This window comes from Osmia bicornis, chromosome 8 (assembly GCF_907164935.1).
Source record: "Osmia bicornis bicornis chromosome 8, iOsmBic2.1, whole genome shotgun sequence".
NCBI lineage: Eukaryota > Metazoa > Arthropoda > Insecta > Hymenoptera > Megachilidae > Osmia > Osmia bicornis.
In genome coordinates, this window is record NC_060223.1 from 7779160 (window position 1) to 7800190 (window position 21031).

Below are 21031 nucleotides of genomic sequence, written 5' to 3' on the forward strand. Positions count from 1 at the left end.
GTTGCTTGGCCGAGCTTAACGATCCAGCGAGCAGCTGGTAGCTGGTAAGAGGAATTTATCATTATTCGATCATAACTCGTTAACCGTGTTCTCTTTATCGGCCACAGGATCCACGCGGATCCCGGCGTTCGCTTCGTTATAATCCGCTCCGTGAAATTTGCATGATTCCCGGCCTCGAATAATGCCGATATGAGCCGCGACTTATCTCCTATCTCTTCCACCCAACGGCCATTTTTACTCCTCTCTTTCGATATGCTCGCCGCAGGAAAGAGTTATTAAGTGGGAAGGCAAACGGGCAGGATTCGTTTCGTTTGCGATTTCTCTTGTTGCGAGAACGAAAATCGAAGATCGTGCAGTTTCTGAAAATCTCTCGGATTTTATAGATCTGTTGCAGACATGGACATTATTGTTTTGTCTACATTTTACCCTAACCACCCTCGAAGAATTCGACGAAAATTCTTGTCGTTCGAACGCGGAAATCATTCTATCGACGAGGAAAAAAAAGAAAATACGTGTCAATAGGGGAGCAGAGGGTAGTCGTGTTCAAAGAATCACGGAAACGCGATCTACCAAGTTTTTCTGTGAAAAACCATGGAAGATGGAGGAAGGCGACGAGAATTCCGGCCATTCTTCGGCCGACAATAGGGATATATTTCGGAAATTCTCGATGGTACACGCGTGCTGTTCAAGGGGGGTGGAACACGCGTTCGGCAAAAAGAGGCAGGAGAGGGGGTTTCCATTATGATCCACGCTATTTTTTTTTTTCTCTTTCCTCTGACGGAGGGTGTGCTCGTGCATCAGCGCGAAACATTTTGTGTTGGCGGCGTGTACAAGGGCTCCTTTCTTCGGGGCAGTTCAGCTAAAAACCGCCGGCTAGGTGAGCGCCAATAGAGAAACGACCGCCTCCCCATGGAACCCCGAAAAACACCCTGGACGCCATCGTGACGCGATCCCCGCACGACCGAGCTTCTGTTCCCCATACAGAATTTCTCATAATTAACAATTCCTGGGTAGTTTTCGAAATATTTTATGAAAATTTTATCGATATCGTTGATACGTTCAGTTTCGCGTCGGCGTTCGACGATGTTCAATTAACAGAAAATGTAACTATCTTTTTTTCACCCTCGTCTTTTAGAGGGAAATATTATTTTCCCGAGATCGATCGGGTGAAAGTTGGTGACAGCGACTCGTGGCTCATCAATGTTTCGCAACGTCGCGGAATAAAACGGCAATTTGTCGTGACTCACCCCTTTTACGAAGCCTTACAAAGATAGCGAATAATAATATATAAATAGTTTGTATACGCTGTCTTTACACAGTTGCATTATTTTCAATCGCCTCTCTCCTCAGCCTATTTTTCTCTCGTCATTAAAACAACCCCTCTACGAGGACACGCGACTTATTTCTGTTTTACCTAACTTTAATTATAACCGGTAGTATTAACTTTCATGTGGATGAAAGTGGAAGAAAGGTGAACCCCGAGTGACACCATTTTGCGCCGGCGATAATGTTGGAAGCCTTGAGTACTCACCCCACCACGAGAATCACAGGAGTATTAGGTAAATCCACGACGTTCCACGTAGCCCGACTTGTCCTAGACTCGCCATTGGTGTCTGCTTCACCCAGTTGCACCCTTTCCACCCACTCGACTGCTGTGTTCACCTATGGTCGCTCGTATGGCCAACCTTCTGCGCCTTTGAATAAGTTAGAGGGTGTCTCCATTTGCCGTCCTTCTCGCGAATCGAAATCCACCCCGTCGTGGGGGGCTGGGGTTGAAATCTCTGACACATCCTGATTAATCTGAAAAATTATAGATACTGGGTAATGAAAAGAATCTTAGGGGTTGTTGGACATTTTTAAAACAATTTTATTCAGAAACATAATTGTTCTCTACCCCCCAGAGGAAAATAATTAATGACCCAGTTTCATTGGAAAATTAGTGACGGTATCGCGTAGTTTCAGAATGAATACGTAAGAGACGGATCGTATAGATCGCAGGTGTTCGAAAGGAGAAGAGAGCGAAGTCGAGTCGAAAACTTTCCATCGATCCAGTGGCAAAGTTTCAGCGGACTAAGCAAGCGGAACCCGAGTTCGGGACATATTCTCCTTCTCTAGGTTGCAAATTCCGACAAGGCGAACTGGAACGCGTCTATAGATAGAAAAGAACAGCCCTCGAGTTTCCCTTTTTCCTCGATCCTTACCTTTTTATCTTTCCCGTTCCGCCGATGCAAATTCGATCGAATTAATTTTCAATGAAATTGCCTGTGATTAGGTATACGGAAATTACAGGAACGACGCGAACGGTAGTGAGAACGTCTTTACGGGGCGAACGACGCCATTGTCGCGACGCGAATGAAATTTTCACGACGAACGAGACGCGTCATTATAGCGTGACATGCCACGACAAAAAGGGGTGCTCGTACGTGCGATATTGAATTATCGATGGCCGTCACGTGTTTGGATATTCATGTGTTGCCTCGACATCGACGACATTACGAGACCATCAAACATCCCTTATTGGAAGGGAATTTTCCTTGAAGACATTTAACCCTTTCGCTTCTGAAAGAATTCGTAGAATCTCCAGTTTTACTTATCTTTCTTTTCCTGGAATTTTACGTCCTTTAGGGGTAGAATAATAAATTCTTCATTATTAAAATGTTAACCGATCAAAACTCCTTCGATCACCATAAGAAACTTAAAAAATCAACGAACGCTGTTCAAATTTTTCACAAACGTTCACAGAATGAAGCTTCCAGACGCAGCTGGGAGACAAAGAAGCCTCCGGAGGAAAGCAAATCGCGGCGTGCACCCCATAAAGATTAATCAACAGAAGCGGGAGGTGGCATGGAGGAGAAAGGAGCCGAAAAATAGGATCGTTGTCCAAGGACTATGGTTGCCTGTTCCGTCGGCGTAATCCGATCCGAGACATCTATGTCGATAGGGCAATAATTAGGCTGCTTACAGAGCTAGAAAGGGTGAAGGGACAAATGGAGGGAGAGGAGGTTGCGCGGAGGCTCGATGTCGGCCCTTTCTGTCGCCTCGAAGAGGGTCCAAGACTGGTCCGGTAGTCGTGTCGGTTCCCGTGGCCTTTCATCCCTTTCGACGTGCACGCCGCCGTGAATAGGCGAAACTAGAGGTACCGAGAGGGCACCGGTCTTCTTCGTGGCCCACCAGCCGCACACGTTTCCCAGTGAAAGGGTATGGAAAGAGGACAGACAGCTAGCTGGGCAGCCGCGCGTCGACTTGTCCCCGTCAGCTCTGACGTCCTCTGTGAACTGCACTTTAAGTCCGCTGCCCGACGTCCGCTGGCTGGCACTTCGGTTAGCGATGGCCTCGAACCTGTCGCTACCTACTGTTCCAGGATTCTAATGAAATTGGATGGACGTTGCTGAAGACTCGAGCTGATGGTCGGTATAGAGTAGGATGCACTGTTTGGAGCTGGAGTCTTCATGGATGATTTTTGAAATGAAGAGAGGATCTTGAATTATTTCCCAGCTCTTTTAAAATATTCCAACTAATCATCGAAAAATCAAATACACCAAAAACCGTCATCAACCTCGAGCAATCTCGTTTCGCAGCAGGACACCCTGTACGATGAAATTGCTCGAAAGCTTGCAAGACAGAGCGAAAGAGAGAGAGTTAAAGAGAGAATTGAATGCCCATCGCTAAATAGGGTACAAGGGGGGTCGAGAGCCAGGGACTGGAGGGGAGGTGGAGGGTTGGTTGGGCCGCCTGTATAATGGCGGCTTCGGCAGAGGGCCCCAAAAGAAACCCATAGATATCGCATTGCGCGGTTGGGACTGACGGGACAAAACAGCCCGACAATAGGGGGGGATTTTTGGTCTTCTCCGCGAGATTCGTGGCCAGCTGGAGGGACAGAGGAAGCGAGAGGAACCGCGTTCTTCCGCCGCGTGTCAGAAGAGGAAGGGAAAGAGGAGGGTTTTCGCGTCAACGGGAACTGGAACCGAGACACGGTAGCCTGACTGTTCTTCGGCCCTCCTCGCGTGCCGATCCATTAATTAACCATCGCCATTTCTTATCCGCTGATGAAACGATGCTTAACAGATCCCGATCGCATTCAGAAGACCGTTGGAGAACGGATAATGGTATATTGACCTGGCTACACACGAGTACGTAAGTACCTATTTAGAACAGTGTACACCTTTTATAGTGTTTTTGAAGAGGATGTTTGTTAGCGATTGAGTTGTTGGAATGTTGCTTCTTTGGAAGTTGAAGACAAATGAAAGAATCGATTTCACTAATGCTTTGTACAAGTTTCGTTTGGGATAGTTGGATATTCTGAATGGCAGGATAGCGAGGCAAGACAGGAGACATGCTTATGCAATTAACACTCATTAAGAGCAAGATAAAAATTCAATTTCAAAAGACACTTATAAAATTTCTAATTGCTTGAAAATTGATTCGGAAACGTACAAGGATTTTTTAAATATCATTGTCGTTGAAATTAAAAAATTCATTTTCTGAAAAAATATTCTAAACCATCCAACGCATATTTTTTAAATTTTTATGAAGGAACACAAAGCAATGATCCTTCAGGGACATAGCTGTGAGCAACGCGAGCTTTTGTGAGTACGTTAATGCTCACGATCAATTTCAGTTCCCAACCCATACCGTTTTCTTCCCCCAAAGAACGCTGCCGCTTAATCGATACGTCGCTTTTACTCTCTGACAGCCTAAGCGCGCCACTATTTCAAGAGTATACTACCTAGGAATAGATGTTAGTGCACACTATGCTTTGTTTCATTGTGAAAAGCCTGCCTTCGAGCGATGAGCTTTATCGTTATGAATCCTGACAATTAGGATAACGATTCCATCTCTAGTTCAAGATTTATCTCAACAGGTTAAATATCTCTAGTTTAAAATCCTAATTATTATCTATTATATTAAAAATATTTGATCTTACTTACTGTGTCTCCAAGAAGTTCCATGGCAAGTTCAATCAGCAACAAGAAGAATTTTCCACATTGGCGACACGAAATGAACTAAGAAGTACCAATGTTATCCGACAGACTGTTGAAAAGAGAATAAAAATATGTGAGCTCGAATGACCGTCGGTAACCCTTAGGCTGCGTTTATGTTTATAATCGAAAGTCTGTCATATAACCACGGGGAAAATATAGCTATAGCACCGGAAGTTTCCGAGCCGGTCTCGTCTTCCATGAGCTGGGGAACAGTGTTGCGACCAAACAAAACGCGTTATTAATATGAAATTTCGATAAATGTCTACAATTAGGGCCCCAACGAGAAATCAATTAAAAAAAGTGGTAAATTCTATGTATTTATGCCCCTCGAATAAAAAATTGTTGATAAAATTCGGGGGTCGCTTGTATTTTTTAAGATACATAAATTAGGTTAGGTTATCAGAAAAAATATAACTTACCTCACGGCAAACACTTTACCAGTCAACAATAGTCTCCTTGAAAAGAATAACTTCAAAGTGTGAATTTAAACAAAGTGTTAAAAATGGTACGTGGCTAATCAATTCTAATCTTAATCACGACGATTTCACGTTTTATTAGATACTTTCTCACGATGCGTCCTCCGCGCTGTGCATTCTATGAACAGGAATTGGAACTAGTGATGAGCGATACAGTATCGATATTTGGAATATCGAAATTTCGATACAATGTATATACAGTAAGGAGGAAATTAGATAGAAAAATATAGAATGTATGCAATATTGATCTCAATGTATAATGCATAAGTTAATAAATAGTTATGTAAACGTAAATTAAATATAAGCTATTAACAGAAAATTTATATATAGATTCTAAATAATTCTCGTAATGGATGCACGTCCAAAAAAATTAAAATATTAAATATAACAATATATTTATCACATATAAAACAAATATTTGAATAAATAGTCTATTTTTTACTGAACATCACTTCTAATTTAATTGTTACGTATTGATGTCAATAATATCGATACTTTGGTTATCGATACGTATCGATATGTATGAACAAGGAGACTATTGTTGACTGGTGAAGTTTCTGCTATGAGGTAAGTCATATTTTTTCTGATAACCTAACTTAAGCTATGTTAGCTATCCCACAAAGTTATTAACTTTTGAAAATAATGATTTTATATCAATATTTACCACAATATCTTAGTAAATACAAGAGACTCCCAAATTTTATCAACTTTGGATTCGGGGGAGCAAATTCAGCTGCGTTCCATTCCACAGTAGGGATTAATAATTAAGATCCTCCGATATTTCCATTGCTTTATGGTGTTTCCTCTCGAATATTACGACGTATCTTCTTTCTCCTAGAAATTTTATCAGCAGCACCAAATTTATCGATTCGAACATCGTTGATCGTTCAGTTTCTAATGTAATATTCCGGGTTCAACGGGTGGCTAGCTGCATACGTAGAAGATAATTCAATTAACCTCCGGTAACCGGCCTCCTAGAAATACAATCGAGGTCCCTCGGCGTGTGTTGTTGCAAGACTGTTCTGATCCGAGGCACACCGTAGCCGGATAATTGTAGGATATCAGCGGTTCGAGGGTTCCTTCGCCAACAGATCCGTCGAACAATTAGGTGTTCCCACTTTCGCCTCGTTATTCCGTGATCAGATTCACGTTGTTGCATTCGTTCGAAACGGTTAAGGGATCGTACCTCTCGCCACGAATCGAATAACTGAACGTTTTCTGCTCGAACACGACAAGAACGTGCCTCGGAGAGAAATCGACTCCCGGGGAAACCGAGTAATTGGCAACGATTGCATCCAACCTACGATCAACCATCATACAGAGTACGTTCGTAATCGTGATGCAACCGTAAAAGGGATGATACCATGCGCTGCTTGAATATCTTTCATGTTTTTCTTTTCGAAATATTAACATTGAAACATTTCTAAGCAGAGACGTTATCTATAATTTAATTCGAGAATGTCTAAGGTGTTTGAAAGGCGTCAAATTCTATTACAGTTGCATCGTAACCTCTGTTTACTCGAATTGAAATTCTAATTAAAATTCTAGAAGAGTACAGGGATACGTACGTATTTCCTTTATGTTATTTGCAATGGAAATACTAGGACTATAACAGAATATCATAAAACAATTTTTCAATAGAAGACCGCCATACTTGTATTACATTTAACTTTTAAATCTCCATCAAATTAGAAACGTGTCCTCGATTTTGTAATCTCACACTACTCCAAGTGAATTCTCTCTGGTTTCTTTTATAGAACCGTCGGGTTGACCCAGAATCAACCGGAAATCCGTAAGCGACGAGTCGTCACGATCGAATCGTGATTGAACCACTCGCAGTGTCGATGATCACAATGAGCCGCTTTAGCCGATTTTCGGGGGTTGAATCGAAGCGAGGTAACGCAACGATCGAAAGCCGCCGCGACACAAACGTTTACAGACGTAATCTGCAGAGGGACAGGGGTGCGTCGATCGAGTGGTTCGACAATAGGGTTGTTTAGTCGAAGATATATATATATTTCTAATACTATTAGCCGGTGTTCCGTTACACAACGACAGATGGACAAGCAGATATATCCGTTCTATTTGGATCTGGCTGTTCGGGGGTGCAGCTGCGTATGTGTAAACCGTGCCGTTCTGTTTGGACCTCGGCATCAATTGATAGTTTCGGTAAACGGGGATGAGAGAAGGAAACAGAGAGAAAGAGAGAGAAGGATAGTTTATACGAATGGGGTGGTTCGACGCGTTTCTGAAGGACCAAAAAACCTAACGATTTAAAGGATCGCGTGGAAGTAAATTCGAACGCTATCAGTAAATATCCTAGCTCTGTATTAAAACGATACTCGGTTGAAAAAGCTCGGGCATCATTCAACGAGTACCCACGCGACATTCTGATGCCGATCGCGCGAGTGAAGAATTCGAAAATCGCGAGGGCAGGCGCCGCGTAGACGGCGGATCCTCGCTTTTTCCTCGCCTGTTTGCTGGTTTGTTTGTTCCGGCCGTTTCGTCGGTTACCTACTCGACTCTCTCCCTTTCTCCTCCGTCGCTTTTTCACTTTTCCATCCGTCTTTCCTTTTCTCTTCGCCTCCGTAAAGATCGATCCGTTGCAAATTTACAGGAGAGCGTGAAAATTCCTCGTCACCTTTTCGCAGACGGTATCCTAGCTCGTTACAGCAAGATACACCCTTCGGATCGGTTCATCCAAACGTTAGCACCCCACCAGTTGAACCAGATAATTGTTTCGTCGTCGGTGTCTCGCGGTTTTCCGTCCGCTCGGATGCATCCAGTCGGTTACGGCCGGTCGCGTCGCTTCGACAGACTTCCGAGGGAAAGGTGGCATCGCTGGCGAACGGGGATGGAAGCCGGCCCCGTCGGCGTGACGCTATTCCGGGAATGTGGGAATCACCGCTGCTGCGTTTTCAGTTCATGTTACCATCGTTTCGCGGTAAACAATACTCGGGTGTACGATTACGGCTGTTTGTCGCAGCGAACGCGTCTGAACGAGATCCGGCCACCGGTCTGCGGCCGATATTCACGGACGATCTTTTCGATTTTTCCATTTTCGAAGAAGTCGAACTGGTCGACGTTCGACGCGCTTCGAAACGAGCCTGAACGTGGAAATTATTTGGCTCGAAAAAGTGAAGCTGTTCAGAGTTTCGATGGGTTTCTTTAGTTAGAGCTCTAAGTGGACGTGGTAGCCGATGAAAAATCGAAGGAAAGAAGGATTGCGCGGCCGGAAGGAGCGCCGCGCGTGTAGGGACGTCCGATGCACTCACCTGCGACGAGTTCTATCACGCAACGCTCATTAGTGTCGCAGACGATTCTACGTTGGGAACGAGTCACTCGGCGTAGTTGCTCGATGTTGCTTAACACTTTAACCGATTCGCTGTCTGTTACTTTCGTTATCAGAAATCTAATTTTCCATTTTTACCGATAGATATACTCGTTTCTAAGTTTTATTAGCCAATTAACCAACAATTCTGAACCTTCAAAATGATCCAACTCGACATCACCTTACCACTTCCTCCCCAATCGAGCTGGCAGAAGGAAAGTCAGCTTCCGTTCGATCCGCAACTCGAAGGCCACGGTTTCTGCGGGAAACGCGACGAAGACGGACAATCTTGGAAAGAGCGAGAAAGTAAAAGAACGGGGCGGAAAACTGGCCACGTTTCTCGAACGTAAAGGCTGCCTGTTACACGCTGCCTTGATGGCCCTGGCGTTAAATTCAGCCGTCAGAGCTTTCAGCAGGGTTCAGCAACAGCGTCAGCAACTCTCTTCTTCCTGCCCCTTCTGCACCCCTTCCCGAACCTTCATCCTCCACCCCCTCCGTATCCATATTCTCGACTCCATTCGCGCTCGTTCACCCTCCCACCTCATCCCCACACACCCCTGTCCCTATCGCGGGCTGACGACCACGACGACCACGGTGAAGCTCGTCACGCACATGCTGCAACGACCTTTTGCATCAAAAGCTTTGTTTATGGGCCGAAGAGATTTATAGGCAGCGCGACGATATACGTACAGCGAAGCCGGTATGCGCCACGGACGTTAGATCTCCGCTCGAAATACGACCGCGAGGGGAGGAGTTCGTTTCTTTGGATAGCGACAGGTAGACGCAGAGCTGACTGTTGGATAGGCGCGCGGAAAAACGGCTGATCGAGCGGACACCACTTGGACGCAAGGATTTCTAGGGTTCGAGTTCGAGGAATCGCTAGTTTCGCGTTTAGAGTGATGTTTGAAGCTGATCCAAGAGGAACTAAGGGATGAAATGAAAAGGTGTCTTCCAGTGTCACCTATGACTTTGGAAACGGATCTGTGAATTTGGCCTTCATGAGAACTTAATGATACCTTGTTAAAAGCAACATGCCTCAACTCCGTACACGATTAACTTTACCTAACCACCAGGAACGAGCAAAACAGAACAAGCACCTCTCAAACGAAACAATTAAAAAACTGGATCATCGGTTCGTATCAAGTATATCAAGCACAATGGTAACAAACTTATCGCGATGGGATGAGAAGAGCGATACAAATACGGTGTACAAAGTGTTAACGACTGCTCTCTCGCGCTGGTAATTGCGCATTAGATCTTACTTCGATCGAGCGTGGAGGCACGCTTGCCTCGATCATTACCGGGCATTAAATTTCCGATCGGCCTCGGCCACGCTGATTGGATGATGAGAAGCGCAAACGGACTTCGGATCCGGTCGCCAGGGAAACTCCTTATTTAGCCTGTCGTATTATACGAGAAAACACGGAATATCTGGCGGTGACTATCTCCACAGCTGCTCGAACAGACCTAAGCGTCCTAATAAAAGCACAACCGATCTCTTATCCGCTTCGCCGCCTTTCAACCGCGTCCGCTTTAATCTTCTATCACTTGGCCGAGCTACCAGGACCGATCGATGCGGACAGTCCGCCTCGGTCCTTGCAGTCCGTGAGTCAATTTTCTTGCCAACTTCCAGGATCGTCTGTTGATGCTGCAACCTCTTAAGCGATTTTATATTAGCGTCGGGATGATTAATGTGAGAAAACGATCTAAACGCTGGATTCGATCAGTCGATGATACTGATAGGTGAAGACAAGCGACAACGGGAGTCGTTTGATTATTCAGATAGAAAGATAAACTCCAAGTTCCAAGATTCGAATTATTGCCAAGAAATTCATGAATTGATTTGTAACTTAAAAATTACAAATACTTCCACTGGATTAAGATGAAAGGATATAAAATAATCGTCTGTTTATAGAAATATCCGTATTGGCCAAATGATATTGTTATTTGAAAATAAGAAGGTGATCCGAAAGAAAGAAGAAAAGAACACTGCCAAACTTCAGAGTCCCCCTAACCAGTCGCAACGAGTCTTGGTCGCGACCACGGCGTTCGAACATCGATACACTGGCGGCCGTAGGTGTCCATTCCCGGTGGCGCGGTCGCGAACGCGTCGACGTTACGGGGTACGGGTGTAAAAAAAATCGCGTGAAAGAAAAGGCAGGAAGCGGCGGCCTGTTTCTCCGTCCTCCTCGGATCGTGGTCGCCAGACGAATGTCGCGCGAGTCTCCGTCCTCGTCTCGCAGACCCCCCACCCTCGGTTCCAGCGATTCCGCGCGTTCCGCGGCACAGGGGAACCCCCCACCGCGTCGAGCGCGCCTGGTGGGGGAAGTTCGTTCGACGAGGCGGTCCAAGTTCAGGCCACGCCCCGTCGCGTTGCCCGTTTACCAGCCAGGCGCGCTCGTCAAATGTTTTTCGTCGCGGATTATGACGCGGTCTGCGCGATTATGACCACCTCTCTCGCTCGCGGTCTCTCCCTTCTCTGCGAAGTCTCTCCCGCGTTCTCTCTCCCTGGCTCTTTGTCCTCTCATCCCTGTTCCTTCCTTTTTTTTCTCCCTATCTTCAAGCGCTTTCCTCCTCGAGGCCGGATCGTTCTCTCCCTTCTTTCGGCACTCCGTGTGCTCCTTCTGGGACGAAGTTTTGCTTCTTGTCCCAGCCCGTCGGACCAGCGTTCTCAGCCTGACCAAGCTCGTCCCGTCTCGTTTCACCTAGAGCCGAATAGATCCTCTTCTTCTATCTCGACTCGCTCTAGCATCGATCGTCGTTCTCTCCTTGGATCGTCCGAACGGAGAATAGAGAGCCGTCGATTCAGCGAAGCCGAGGACGTCGGCACAATGGGACAAGCGGCGAGACGAGGGGGAAATTGAACGCGGTCAATCGACGATACACGGACCGCGGCATCGCCTGGACAACTCGCTATCGAAAACGATATCGCGATTCCCTCTCCTATCGAGTACATGGACACGAAACTTGCGCGACTAATGGAAGTTGTTATCCCTTTTTTTCGAGTGCGGTTTTTCGAACTTCTCGATCGACGGATACGATTTAGAGCCACGGAAAATGGGGTGATTTCTTGTTCGTGGGTGGGGTAAGGGGCGTGGATGAATCAGGAGTACGACGATTGCAGTTGTACGATATAATAGAGAAGCCTGTTCGTGCTTGTTCATTGATGAGTCATTGATACTTGATTAAGGGTCTTTTAAGCATTCGTTTCTGGAAGGTTAACACCTGTGCCTGCAGCTGAGAACAAAGAGGACGGAGGAGCAAAGTGCCTCGTTGTTTCGTATCGCTCGCACGTTCGATCCTAGATCTCGTTTCAACTGGCCATTAAATATAATTTTATGGCATTTCATTTATCATTAAAAAGTAATTGACTGGTTGTACTGGTTATTCTTGAATGGTATTAAGATCACAATGATGTGTGCGATCATAATCATGGACTTTATGCCATATTTCATTGAAACAAGTAAAACTGGACGTGTCTCATAAATTATTTCAATCCTCAGGGACTGACGTGGCAGATGGAGTCATGGTCATTTTAACCCGCAACTAAAATGCCATTATATGACATATGAAGTACATATAATAAATCCTTCACATTTAAGAAAATATATTTTTGTAGCTGACAATGAGTCAAAATGATCCCATGCTAAGATCAATAAATTCAATACAATGGAAATAACAAATGAAATAAAAAAATTACTTGTCTGTATGCTTAACAACTCAGATCACAATGTGTCTTACCACATTCGCCACATTTCATTGTGGCAGCCAACGTGTTAATCAGACAAATTAAGACGCTTACAGGCTTGCAACAAATTTTCACTCAATTCAATCGTACAACGCAATCGATTCTACCCTTACATCATAAAAATCATGAAACAGTGTGTCAGTTCGCGTTTATCGTTAAAATTAACATCATGAAATTGTTGAACAAATACTTTTTCAAGCGTGAACGCGGCTTAATGCGGTAGCAGCGATCCGGTGGCAGCTTGTTGCTGCTCTCTCGACGAACTTTGCAACTGTTTGAACGCGAAACTTGCAAAGGCCACGTGTCTTAAAACTGGCGAAACCGATGTTAAGCGTTATCGATCGACACGAAAGCGGGAACAGAAGTGTTTTATACGGTTAACATTTCGTTGCTTGAGAAAAAAGAAAGGAACATCTACTTTTCCTTTCGAGATCTCTCTCTCTCTCCCTCTCTGTTAACGCTGGGCAATTTCACGGGAGACCAATTATCCGAAGTGAAACTTCCAGGTAGCCAGTTTTAACGCAGCTCCTTTTCAGAAATAATTTATATTAAAATAAAAGTGCTCGCCAGGGGAAAAGGATTAACTGTCGGCAGAGGCCGAGGAGGATACAATTGTACTCGGACGTTTAGCGTCGATCCGTTAATGCGTCGAGAGCAATTAGAGACTTTTAAAACGGCTCGTGTAGGTTGCACGGTATTCCTGGCTACCTGAGAAGCGATTCTCGTTTGTTTCCATTCACAGCCGTCTGTCAGACAACCGACAGCTGACAATACACATTAACATGCGCGAACAGGGGAACGATTCGCAACACTTGTAATAATAGCCGGTAACGTACGGGATTTGATAAACGTCGATGCTGAAGGAACGGATTGACAATCACCGAGATCTTAATTATCCGATTCATTTCTGCAGTTATTGTATTATAAAAACGAAAATCCTGAAACTTGGATCGAAAAGATGAAGGTTAAACTTTCAAAGAGTGAGAATCCTAAATGATGGAAGAATTGCAGAGCAAACAGGCCAGCTTTAGCGTCGATAAACGCAGTCGACCCTTCGAAACGGAGAAAGTCAATCGAATCGATCGTGGTTCTATTTCCACTGACTGTTCGATTCGCTATGTGCATCAACGGGTTTCGATGTGACCCTAATGATAGTCCCCATTCGAAACTGTATCATTTAGAGATTAGTGCTTAACAAAGGTACGTCTGACCATGAGGCATACTCTACTTTTACTACTTAAAGGTATAAGAATTTCAATTCTGAAGCGAAGAACAAAAATTCCAAAGTTATCGATCACTTATCATATATAAATTAAAAAATTCAAGAAATCATTGACTGAAGAAATAAAATTGATGAATTTGCCCTGATTAACTAAAACTCATAAAGTTCAAGATAGACCAATCTACCTATCAGCGCCTTAAAGACGCAAGAGAGAAGCTTAAGTTCGTCTTAAAACATCCGAACTAGTACTCCTCTCGAGGAACAATTTCCCGACCAAAGATCCCACTGGATAAGGCTGGCCGATATCCTGGCTGTCTGGAAGCGCCCCAACGAACGCGACGTGGGCCGATATACGAGTCGAGATTCGCAGACCGATTTCCGATCTGGCTATCGCAGAAAGTGTTTCTGGAAATCACGGTGGGTCGCGCGCGCAGCTTGGAAAGCTCTCGCGGATTTGGCAACACTGTGACGCGCTGGGCGTCTTGCTAACACTCGACGGCGCGAAGGACGAGGGGTCTACACGACGAGAGAACGAAAAACCGTGAGGTTTCGCGGCCGAGGTGGGGAGGCGGAACCGCGAGCTGGTAGGGGAAGGTGCCGAACGAACGCGCGAGACTGTACCGGGGTAGAGGGGGAAGGTCACGTGATCGGAAGCAGGGGGAGAGCGAGACGAGTGGCGGGGATGCGATGGGCGGAGCGTACGGTTTCTCCTACGTTGCTGAACTTGCGGTGCACAGCGCAGGGCAATATCAACGAGCCGATGAATCTCGGCGGGGGTGAGGGAAAGCGGGGAGGGTGGGACGTTGTTCGTGACGCTGGCTAGCGCGAATTTTGGCACAGCTCGCGAAAATTTCTCACTCGGCTTTTCGCGGAAAACTCGGACGGCACTCGACACGGCCAATCGGCTTGAATTATGACTGATGAAGTGCCGTTCCGGATTAATGGAGAAAACCGGCTGCCGGTGCTTGCCGAATTGTTGACGATGCCGAACGGAACGCGCGTTGCGCCCCGGGCGACGATTTCACCGTCTGCTTTAACTGCCCGACACGGTCCGCGACCACGGGCATGTTAAAAGCAAAAATCGAAACAACCTACGCTCTCTATTTAGAGTACTTTGAAGTACAGGATCACTTTGAACTGTAAATGCATCGTCTGCGATGATTCATTCGAGCGGGAACATAGAAATTAAATAGAGAATTTTGTCGAGAATCTTCTACAGACATGTACAAATATAAATATACCGTTGCATAAAAGCTGTGTTGCGGTGTAAAACCGTAAATCAAAAGGGCAACGATGAAACGGTTGCGAAAGCAGTAACCTGGAAAAAAAATTCTCAGCGTTAAACACCTTGTTTCCAGCGCTCTCGGACAGAAAAGTGACATCGGTTTGCGTTCCGTCCGCAGCAAACACCGTGGAAATCCAGCGTGTCAATCGGCCGCGTTCTCGACAGCGAAGCTTCGAGCAACGTCGATCGTGGCATCCCCCTCTCCCGTGGAACCCCCGCCCTCGGAATCAAGAACCGCGGGGAGGGTGGTGTTAATGGGCGTACTCGCGGTTAACACCCTTAAACCGGTGCTGGTGGGGGGTACAAGCCGAGGGAGAGAACGAGGAAGAGCATCCGGAGCGCTGTGCACAACTGAACGGTAGAGAGGGGATAAGTGAGACAGAGGGGAGATGTTTGAAGCTAAAGCGAGACGGTGAACGTCGGAAAAGGCGTCGAGAGCAACGCCGCTCGGATTGGCGCCGGAACGCCAATCCCAACTACGAGCGCTCATTATCGCCCGCTGGACGCGAGGGAAGGGTGCCTATAGACGACTGCCGACCTCTTCGTTCGTCCTACGTTGCCAGTGTCGTTGTCTTCGTTCGGCGCACGGGTACCCGGTCGGCTAGGTTGCCGAGGCAGGTTCCCCCACCATTCGGAAGCGGAACGGTCGTAGGGGAAGGGAGGAGGAGCCCCTGTACCGTCTCAGTCTTCGCGTCGCTGCCCTCCAGCATTCACGCCTCCCGCGTCCGTTCGGCGGCGCAGGCACACTCCGCTCGTCTGTACACACGCACACGCGGCCGTTACCATACACGTAGACGCGCGTACACACGCCCTGAATCCGGACGAGGACTTTAGCACACCAACACCTCCGCGGGAGGTGTGGGGGTGAGCCCCCAGAGGAGGTGTCAATCCTAGCGCTGCTCAGTGACCATCGCGGCGCCACCCAAGTAACACCTTTCGTCCGCTCTCCAGCCCTGGCCAAGGTTCACAGCGGAGCAGAGTAGAGCAGAGCTGAGCTGAGCTGAGCGAAGCGCACCCGTACAGCCATCTATCTCTCTCGTCTCATTTTTTTTTTCTCTCGGCTGAATTTCGCGTGCGGATATTACGCGTACGAACTGTCCTCCGCCTGTGTGTCGTCCTGCCGTCGGACTCCGTTCCACCGGTGCTCTCTCGGCGGTGTTGCTCACGCTCGCTCCTTCAAGCTTTCCCTCGCGTGGCCGCCTCGTTTCGCTTCGCGTTACGTTGCGTCGCGCCGCGTCGCGCCGTGCTTGGCCGCGCCGCGTCGCGCCGTGCCGTGCCGTGCCGTGCCGTTTGCCAAATCACGATTCAGAAGTGAAGTGTCCGCACGGAGGACCTGACCCGTGGACCGGTGGGACACAGTGCGTCAAGTGAACAGTGAACGCCCGGATACTAGCGGCACACGTACGCCCTTAGGTAGAGAAACGCGCGTAAACCTGACGGGTGAATCTCGAAAACGTGGCCAACGACTATTCGTCTGCCAGTGTGTCCAGTTGATGGAAAGTGTGCTCTTATCGTGGTTGATCCGGTGCTCCGTTCGCGGAATAGTACGTCGATCGTAGACAGCTGGAAAGGAAAGTGTTCCTCGGAAAAAAGGGTAGAAGGGTTCGTCGTAGGGTGAACACAAGGCGAGACGTACGATGTCGAGCATACGTCTGGCGACGGATCTCGAGGAGAACGAGAGATCGCAACGGGAGCGTGGAGAACGCAAAGAGAATTCCGAATCGTGTTCCTGAACGATTCGGAGCGACGAGTCTCGCGGAGTCGAAACATGTCCGAGAAGCAGCCGAACGACTTTGACGCGGGTGCACGGATCGGTGACGCGTACGATCAGTGACGAAAATAATCAGTGGACAGAAGCATAGAACGATACCCTGGTAGTGTCGAAGAAGAAGTATCGTGAACGTAATCAAGAGAGCGAAGTAGCGCGTAGAAGGTGTTGAGTACCTCGGTTTGAGTCACTCGAAGAGGAATCTCGCGCGACTCGGCATACCCGCCCGTCTCGATGAGATTCGAACAAGACACAGCGTGCAGGGGTACCCACTGCGCCAGCACTCCGCAACCCTCCGCGCTGCAGCAGCGATCACGGCTCGAGGAGGTGGTGGAGGAGGAGGTGGACTCCTCCACGAAGGACATCGAAGGACAAGGACGTAGACGAGAATTGGAGACTAACGTGGTCGAGGGTGCGAACACGGGGCCGAGGGCAGAGGCGGGGGGGCCTGGGATGGCGTACCCCGCGTCAGCGACGGCTCTGAATCAGCACTCGCCGTTTGCTACGTCGATCGCTGGCACACCGTCCAGCAACCCGAACGGGCACATATCCGGTGGCCACCTGCCAGCGCCAGCCGCCCCGAGACCGACGGACTTTAGCGTTTCCTCCTTGTTAACCGCCGCGAGCACCCATCCGCCGATCCTAGGTGGTTCCTCGTCCCAGGGTAGCGCGTCGCCGCCACCCGGTGGACCCGGTAGCCCGGCTGCCGCACCGGAAACGCCGCCACCGTTGCCTAGCCAAAGGGAATTGTCGCATCCGTCGTCGGCGGTTGCCGCGGCTAGCTATTTCAGCGCTGCCGCCCTGGCAGCCGCCGGTTTTTACAATCCGGCCGCCCATTTGCCGGCGACCAGCTCGCCTGGACCGACGGCCCATCATCTGCAGGGAAAAGGGATCCTCAGTAGCGCGCATCATCATCCCCATCTGAACCCGCACGGCATAACGCCACCAGGTGAGCGATAACAGTGAGATATAACACCTTTACGGATCGTTCGAGTGTTTTTTTGTGACGACACTGTGATTGGTCAAACTAAACGAAACACCTCGAGTAGGATTTCCGTTGGTGGTCAGAGAGTTTACGGAAACAAGTGTTCACGATACACGGCTGTGTTCTGCCCGAGCTGATTTGTAGATGTTAGATGCCTGCTTTCGGCTGATTTAGGGTTCCAACGAAGGTATCACGAGGATGGATAGGTTTTAGTGCAAAGTGCAGTATCGTTGCTTCGTTGGTGATGAAAGTTTCGTAACGAGTGACACGAATTATAGGGGGATAGAATGCTGCTGACATCGGGGAAGCTGTATTTCACAGGAAATTAAATAGGTTTCTTCCGGGTTGATCCGTGAATAAAGTTCCCAGCGAAGTGCATCGGGTGGAGAAACTGTGAGTTGAAGATCGGGATAGGCTCTTCTTAAGTGAATCTTAGAATTAGAAATCCTGTTTTCTTGAAAGGACGATCGTATGATAGAGTACAAAGTTGAACGAAGGAAAATCTTGAGTATTTTCAACGGGAGGAACAGGTTGTAGATCGATAAGACGTATCAATGAGCACGGGTTGTCGTAATATCTATCCAGTTCTGTTCGCCGACAGAGTTAATCGGTGTTAAGACAAATAGAATCGCGGTTCTTCGTTGAAAGCCGCTGATTTCAGTAACAGTTAACTCACGCCGTCTAGATTGAGATGTAAACTCACGTTCGCAGAGTGTTTAGCTCCGGCTTTTCGAGTGGCTGAGAAAATGGAATCTCGGTTTCACGCGGACGCTTCACTCGGCAAACCGTCGATTCTTGTCGAAAATAACATCTCACGTCGACGTTGTTCAAACGGTGTCTGGTAAACAAACAACTCCGAACGGAGATTGAAGATCCAGGAACACGATCTTCCCATTGCCATCGAGAGTAAAGTTTCTGGAAACGTTTCCTACTTCCAACTATTAACGTTTCTATTTTTTGAAGTCGTGGTTTTCATTATACTTTGGTTATCAGAGATTCAAGGAAAGAAAATAGGAAGTTTCTGGTGTTACAATGTCAGGTTAGCTTCGTTCTTGCAGTATCACCGTAGATATCTCAGAAATTATTCAGGAAAACTTGAATTGTTTTAGTTACATTGGGAAAGTTGATGATATTTGAAAAATTCTGTGTTTTTAATGGTAGGAAATGGTCGAAACGTGTTTACATGGTCTTTAAATATATGATACAAGGTTATGAATCTTTTAAATTCTCAAATATTCTTATTTAACATCGATTTGTTTATATAAAATTCATTAACAGCTGTACAAGCAATTGAATTGTACATTTTTTGAACTTACTATTGTTTTTAACAAGTGCAGTTCATCAAGCAGTGCACTTTTTATTTTACTACACATTTCTGTACATTTTCTATTGAATTTTGTATAAATTAGGTAAATAGAATCAACATATGATATTCTATGACATTTATTTTGTTTCTATAATATGCAATTCAACAATTATTTAGTTTTAATTGTGTACAACACAGTGTGGTTAATTTGGAAAGAAATTCACATCGTTCTTTATTTTAACAATGTTTCGACCATCTTCTAACAGCTAGAATATACTGCAAAAAGGCTAAAATTCACCTTGACCTTCATCCCCCTACCATCCTCTTCAAAATTTCACCGAAACGCAAAAACTTTCTATCATAATCGCACAAGTTGTCGCAAAATTACGCGTTTGAAATTGTAGGCTTCAGAATTCCCCGAGTGTCTTTGAAAAAAAGATATTCAAGTAATGGAAAAATCGACTGACATTTAATTAGCCTATCTCTCAGGCTTTTACGAGCGACAAGGTGCTGTTTGATAAAGTTCCACTTATCGTTTGCAACACTTGCCACTGAAATTCTCCTTTATTCTACAATGTGCAAAGTGTTATCTTCCTCGTAAAATTTTCGAAATTTTATTCAACACCAGACCCATCAAAATTTTTATTTCAAACGACAGAAATTATCGGTGCCTTTATCGAAACGAATAAAAAGTATGAAGAAAAAAAATATAGATTCTACGTATCAAAAATACATCAGTTGGTTTTTGAGGAAAGGGAGTCCAGTCTCGTTTATAAATATCGCTAATGGATCTGCAGAATGTATTTACTTTTCAAAATTTTTAATAAAAATCAAGCGAATTTGTCTTAGAAAATTCCCCTTTCATGGCTGATCCAATATTGATATCATTCATTTAGAAAAATTTTCTTTCGCTTGTACCACCCTGTAGATTGACCTCTGCCCAGAAGAATCATTGTACACGCCATATTATTTGTCATCTTCTAAATTCTGTACCAAGTATACCCGCTTCAACACCGTTCCCTCTAATGCCTAAAGGCTGAACGCTTGCATCAGCGTTGAAATTTGCTCGCTAATCTTCTTCGTTTTTCGCGTTTGCTGGATTTTACGAAAAAGATAGCTAATCATCCCAGGAGACGCACGCTCGGCACGCGAGAGAACCGTTTCATCGTTTATTCATCGGCGCCGATGGCAAGATACATTTATTTCCACGAGGTTACCGTTCCGATCGGTTTGTTAACGTGGTCAGCCGTGTTTTCACTTGGTCGAGACAGCCACGGCTGTCAATCTTCTACCGACGACGTTGTTAGACGTCGCTACGATCCATGGATCGTGAATTTCGACGGAGATTCATCGGGAATCGGTTAGACGGTGACTGGTTCGCGAGCTGAGATCGTTTGCATGGGTTTCCTTTTGCTGATGCTTAATTATTACGCGATTTCTTGGTGTTGTACGTTTGTTGGACGACGATCGGGTGAAATTCATATGGGGTGAGCTATTCGGTGGTGATTAGCAAGTGATAGAGCAACCTTTCCAGCTTTTCTATGATACAGAGTTGAACAGTGTGTGCAGCAAGATAAAATTTTTGTCTGAATGTTCGGCATAATAATAATTTTCTATTAACTAATCATTAATAACCGTAGAGCGTTCTTCTGTACAAGAAAATTGTGAAAATATTAATTTCCTGCAATGTTTTTAAGAGATTCTTCTTGATTTGGTCAGGGTAGGTGTATACATTTTCTTCCATCGATTAACAACGGAAAGAATGATCAATTTTCTGATTATCGGCATTGAAAATCGAAAGGGAACTCATTGGTTGGCTGTTAATAGGCTCGAACTTGCGTACTTGTTAATTTCCACGATCATGAGCTCGCGTCTGTTCGCGTTAGGTAGCAATTAAAATAAAATTAAAGGTGGAAACTCGACAGATC

The 21031-nt window shown here is 46.2% G+C and overlaps 1 protein-coding gene and 1 long non-coding RNA gene across 4 annotated transcripts in view; one reads left to right on the plus strand and one right to left on the minus strand.

Moving 5' to 3' along the window:
• Positions 1–1538: 1538 nt before the first annotated feature.
• LOC114878101 lies at positions 1539–5546 on the minus strand. Its single transcript, XR_003789700.2, has 3 exons — positions 5402–5546; positions 4929–5031; positions 1539–1800 (listed from the first exon to the last, which is right to left on the minus strand). It is a non-coding gene; the product is annotated as an uncharacterized LOC114878101 (long non-coding RNA).
• A 10215-nt stretch (positions 5547–15761) lies between these two features.
• LOC114878089 (optomotor-blind protein) overlaps positions 15762–21031 on the plus strand; it is a 76097-nt gene continuing 70827 nt past the window's right edge. For 2 of the 3 annotated variants that reach the window (XM_046286751.1, XM_046286752.1), the window contains exon 1: positions 15763–17761. In XM_046286751.1, coding sequence (XP_046142707.1) covers positions 17047–17761 — 715 coding nt within the window. In that variant the 5' untranslated portion in view covers positions 15763–17046. Of the gene's footprint in view, positions 17762–21031 lie in introns of all 3 variants that reach the window. The other variant, XM_046286753.1, reaches the window with a different exon arrangement.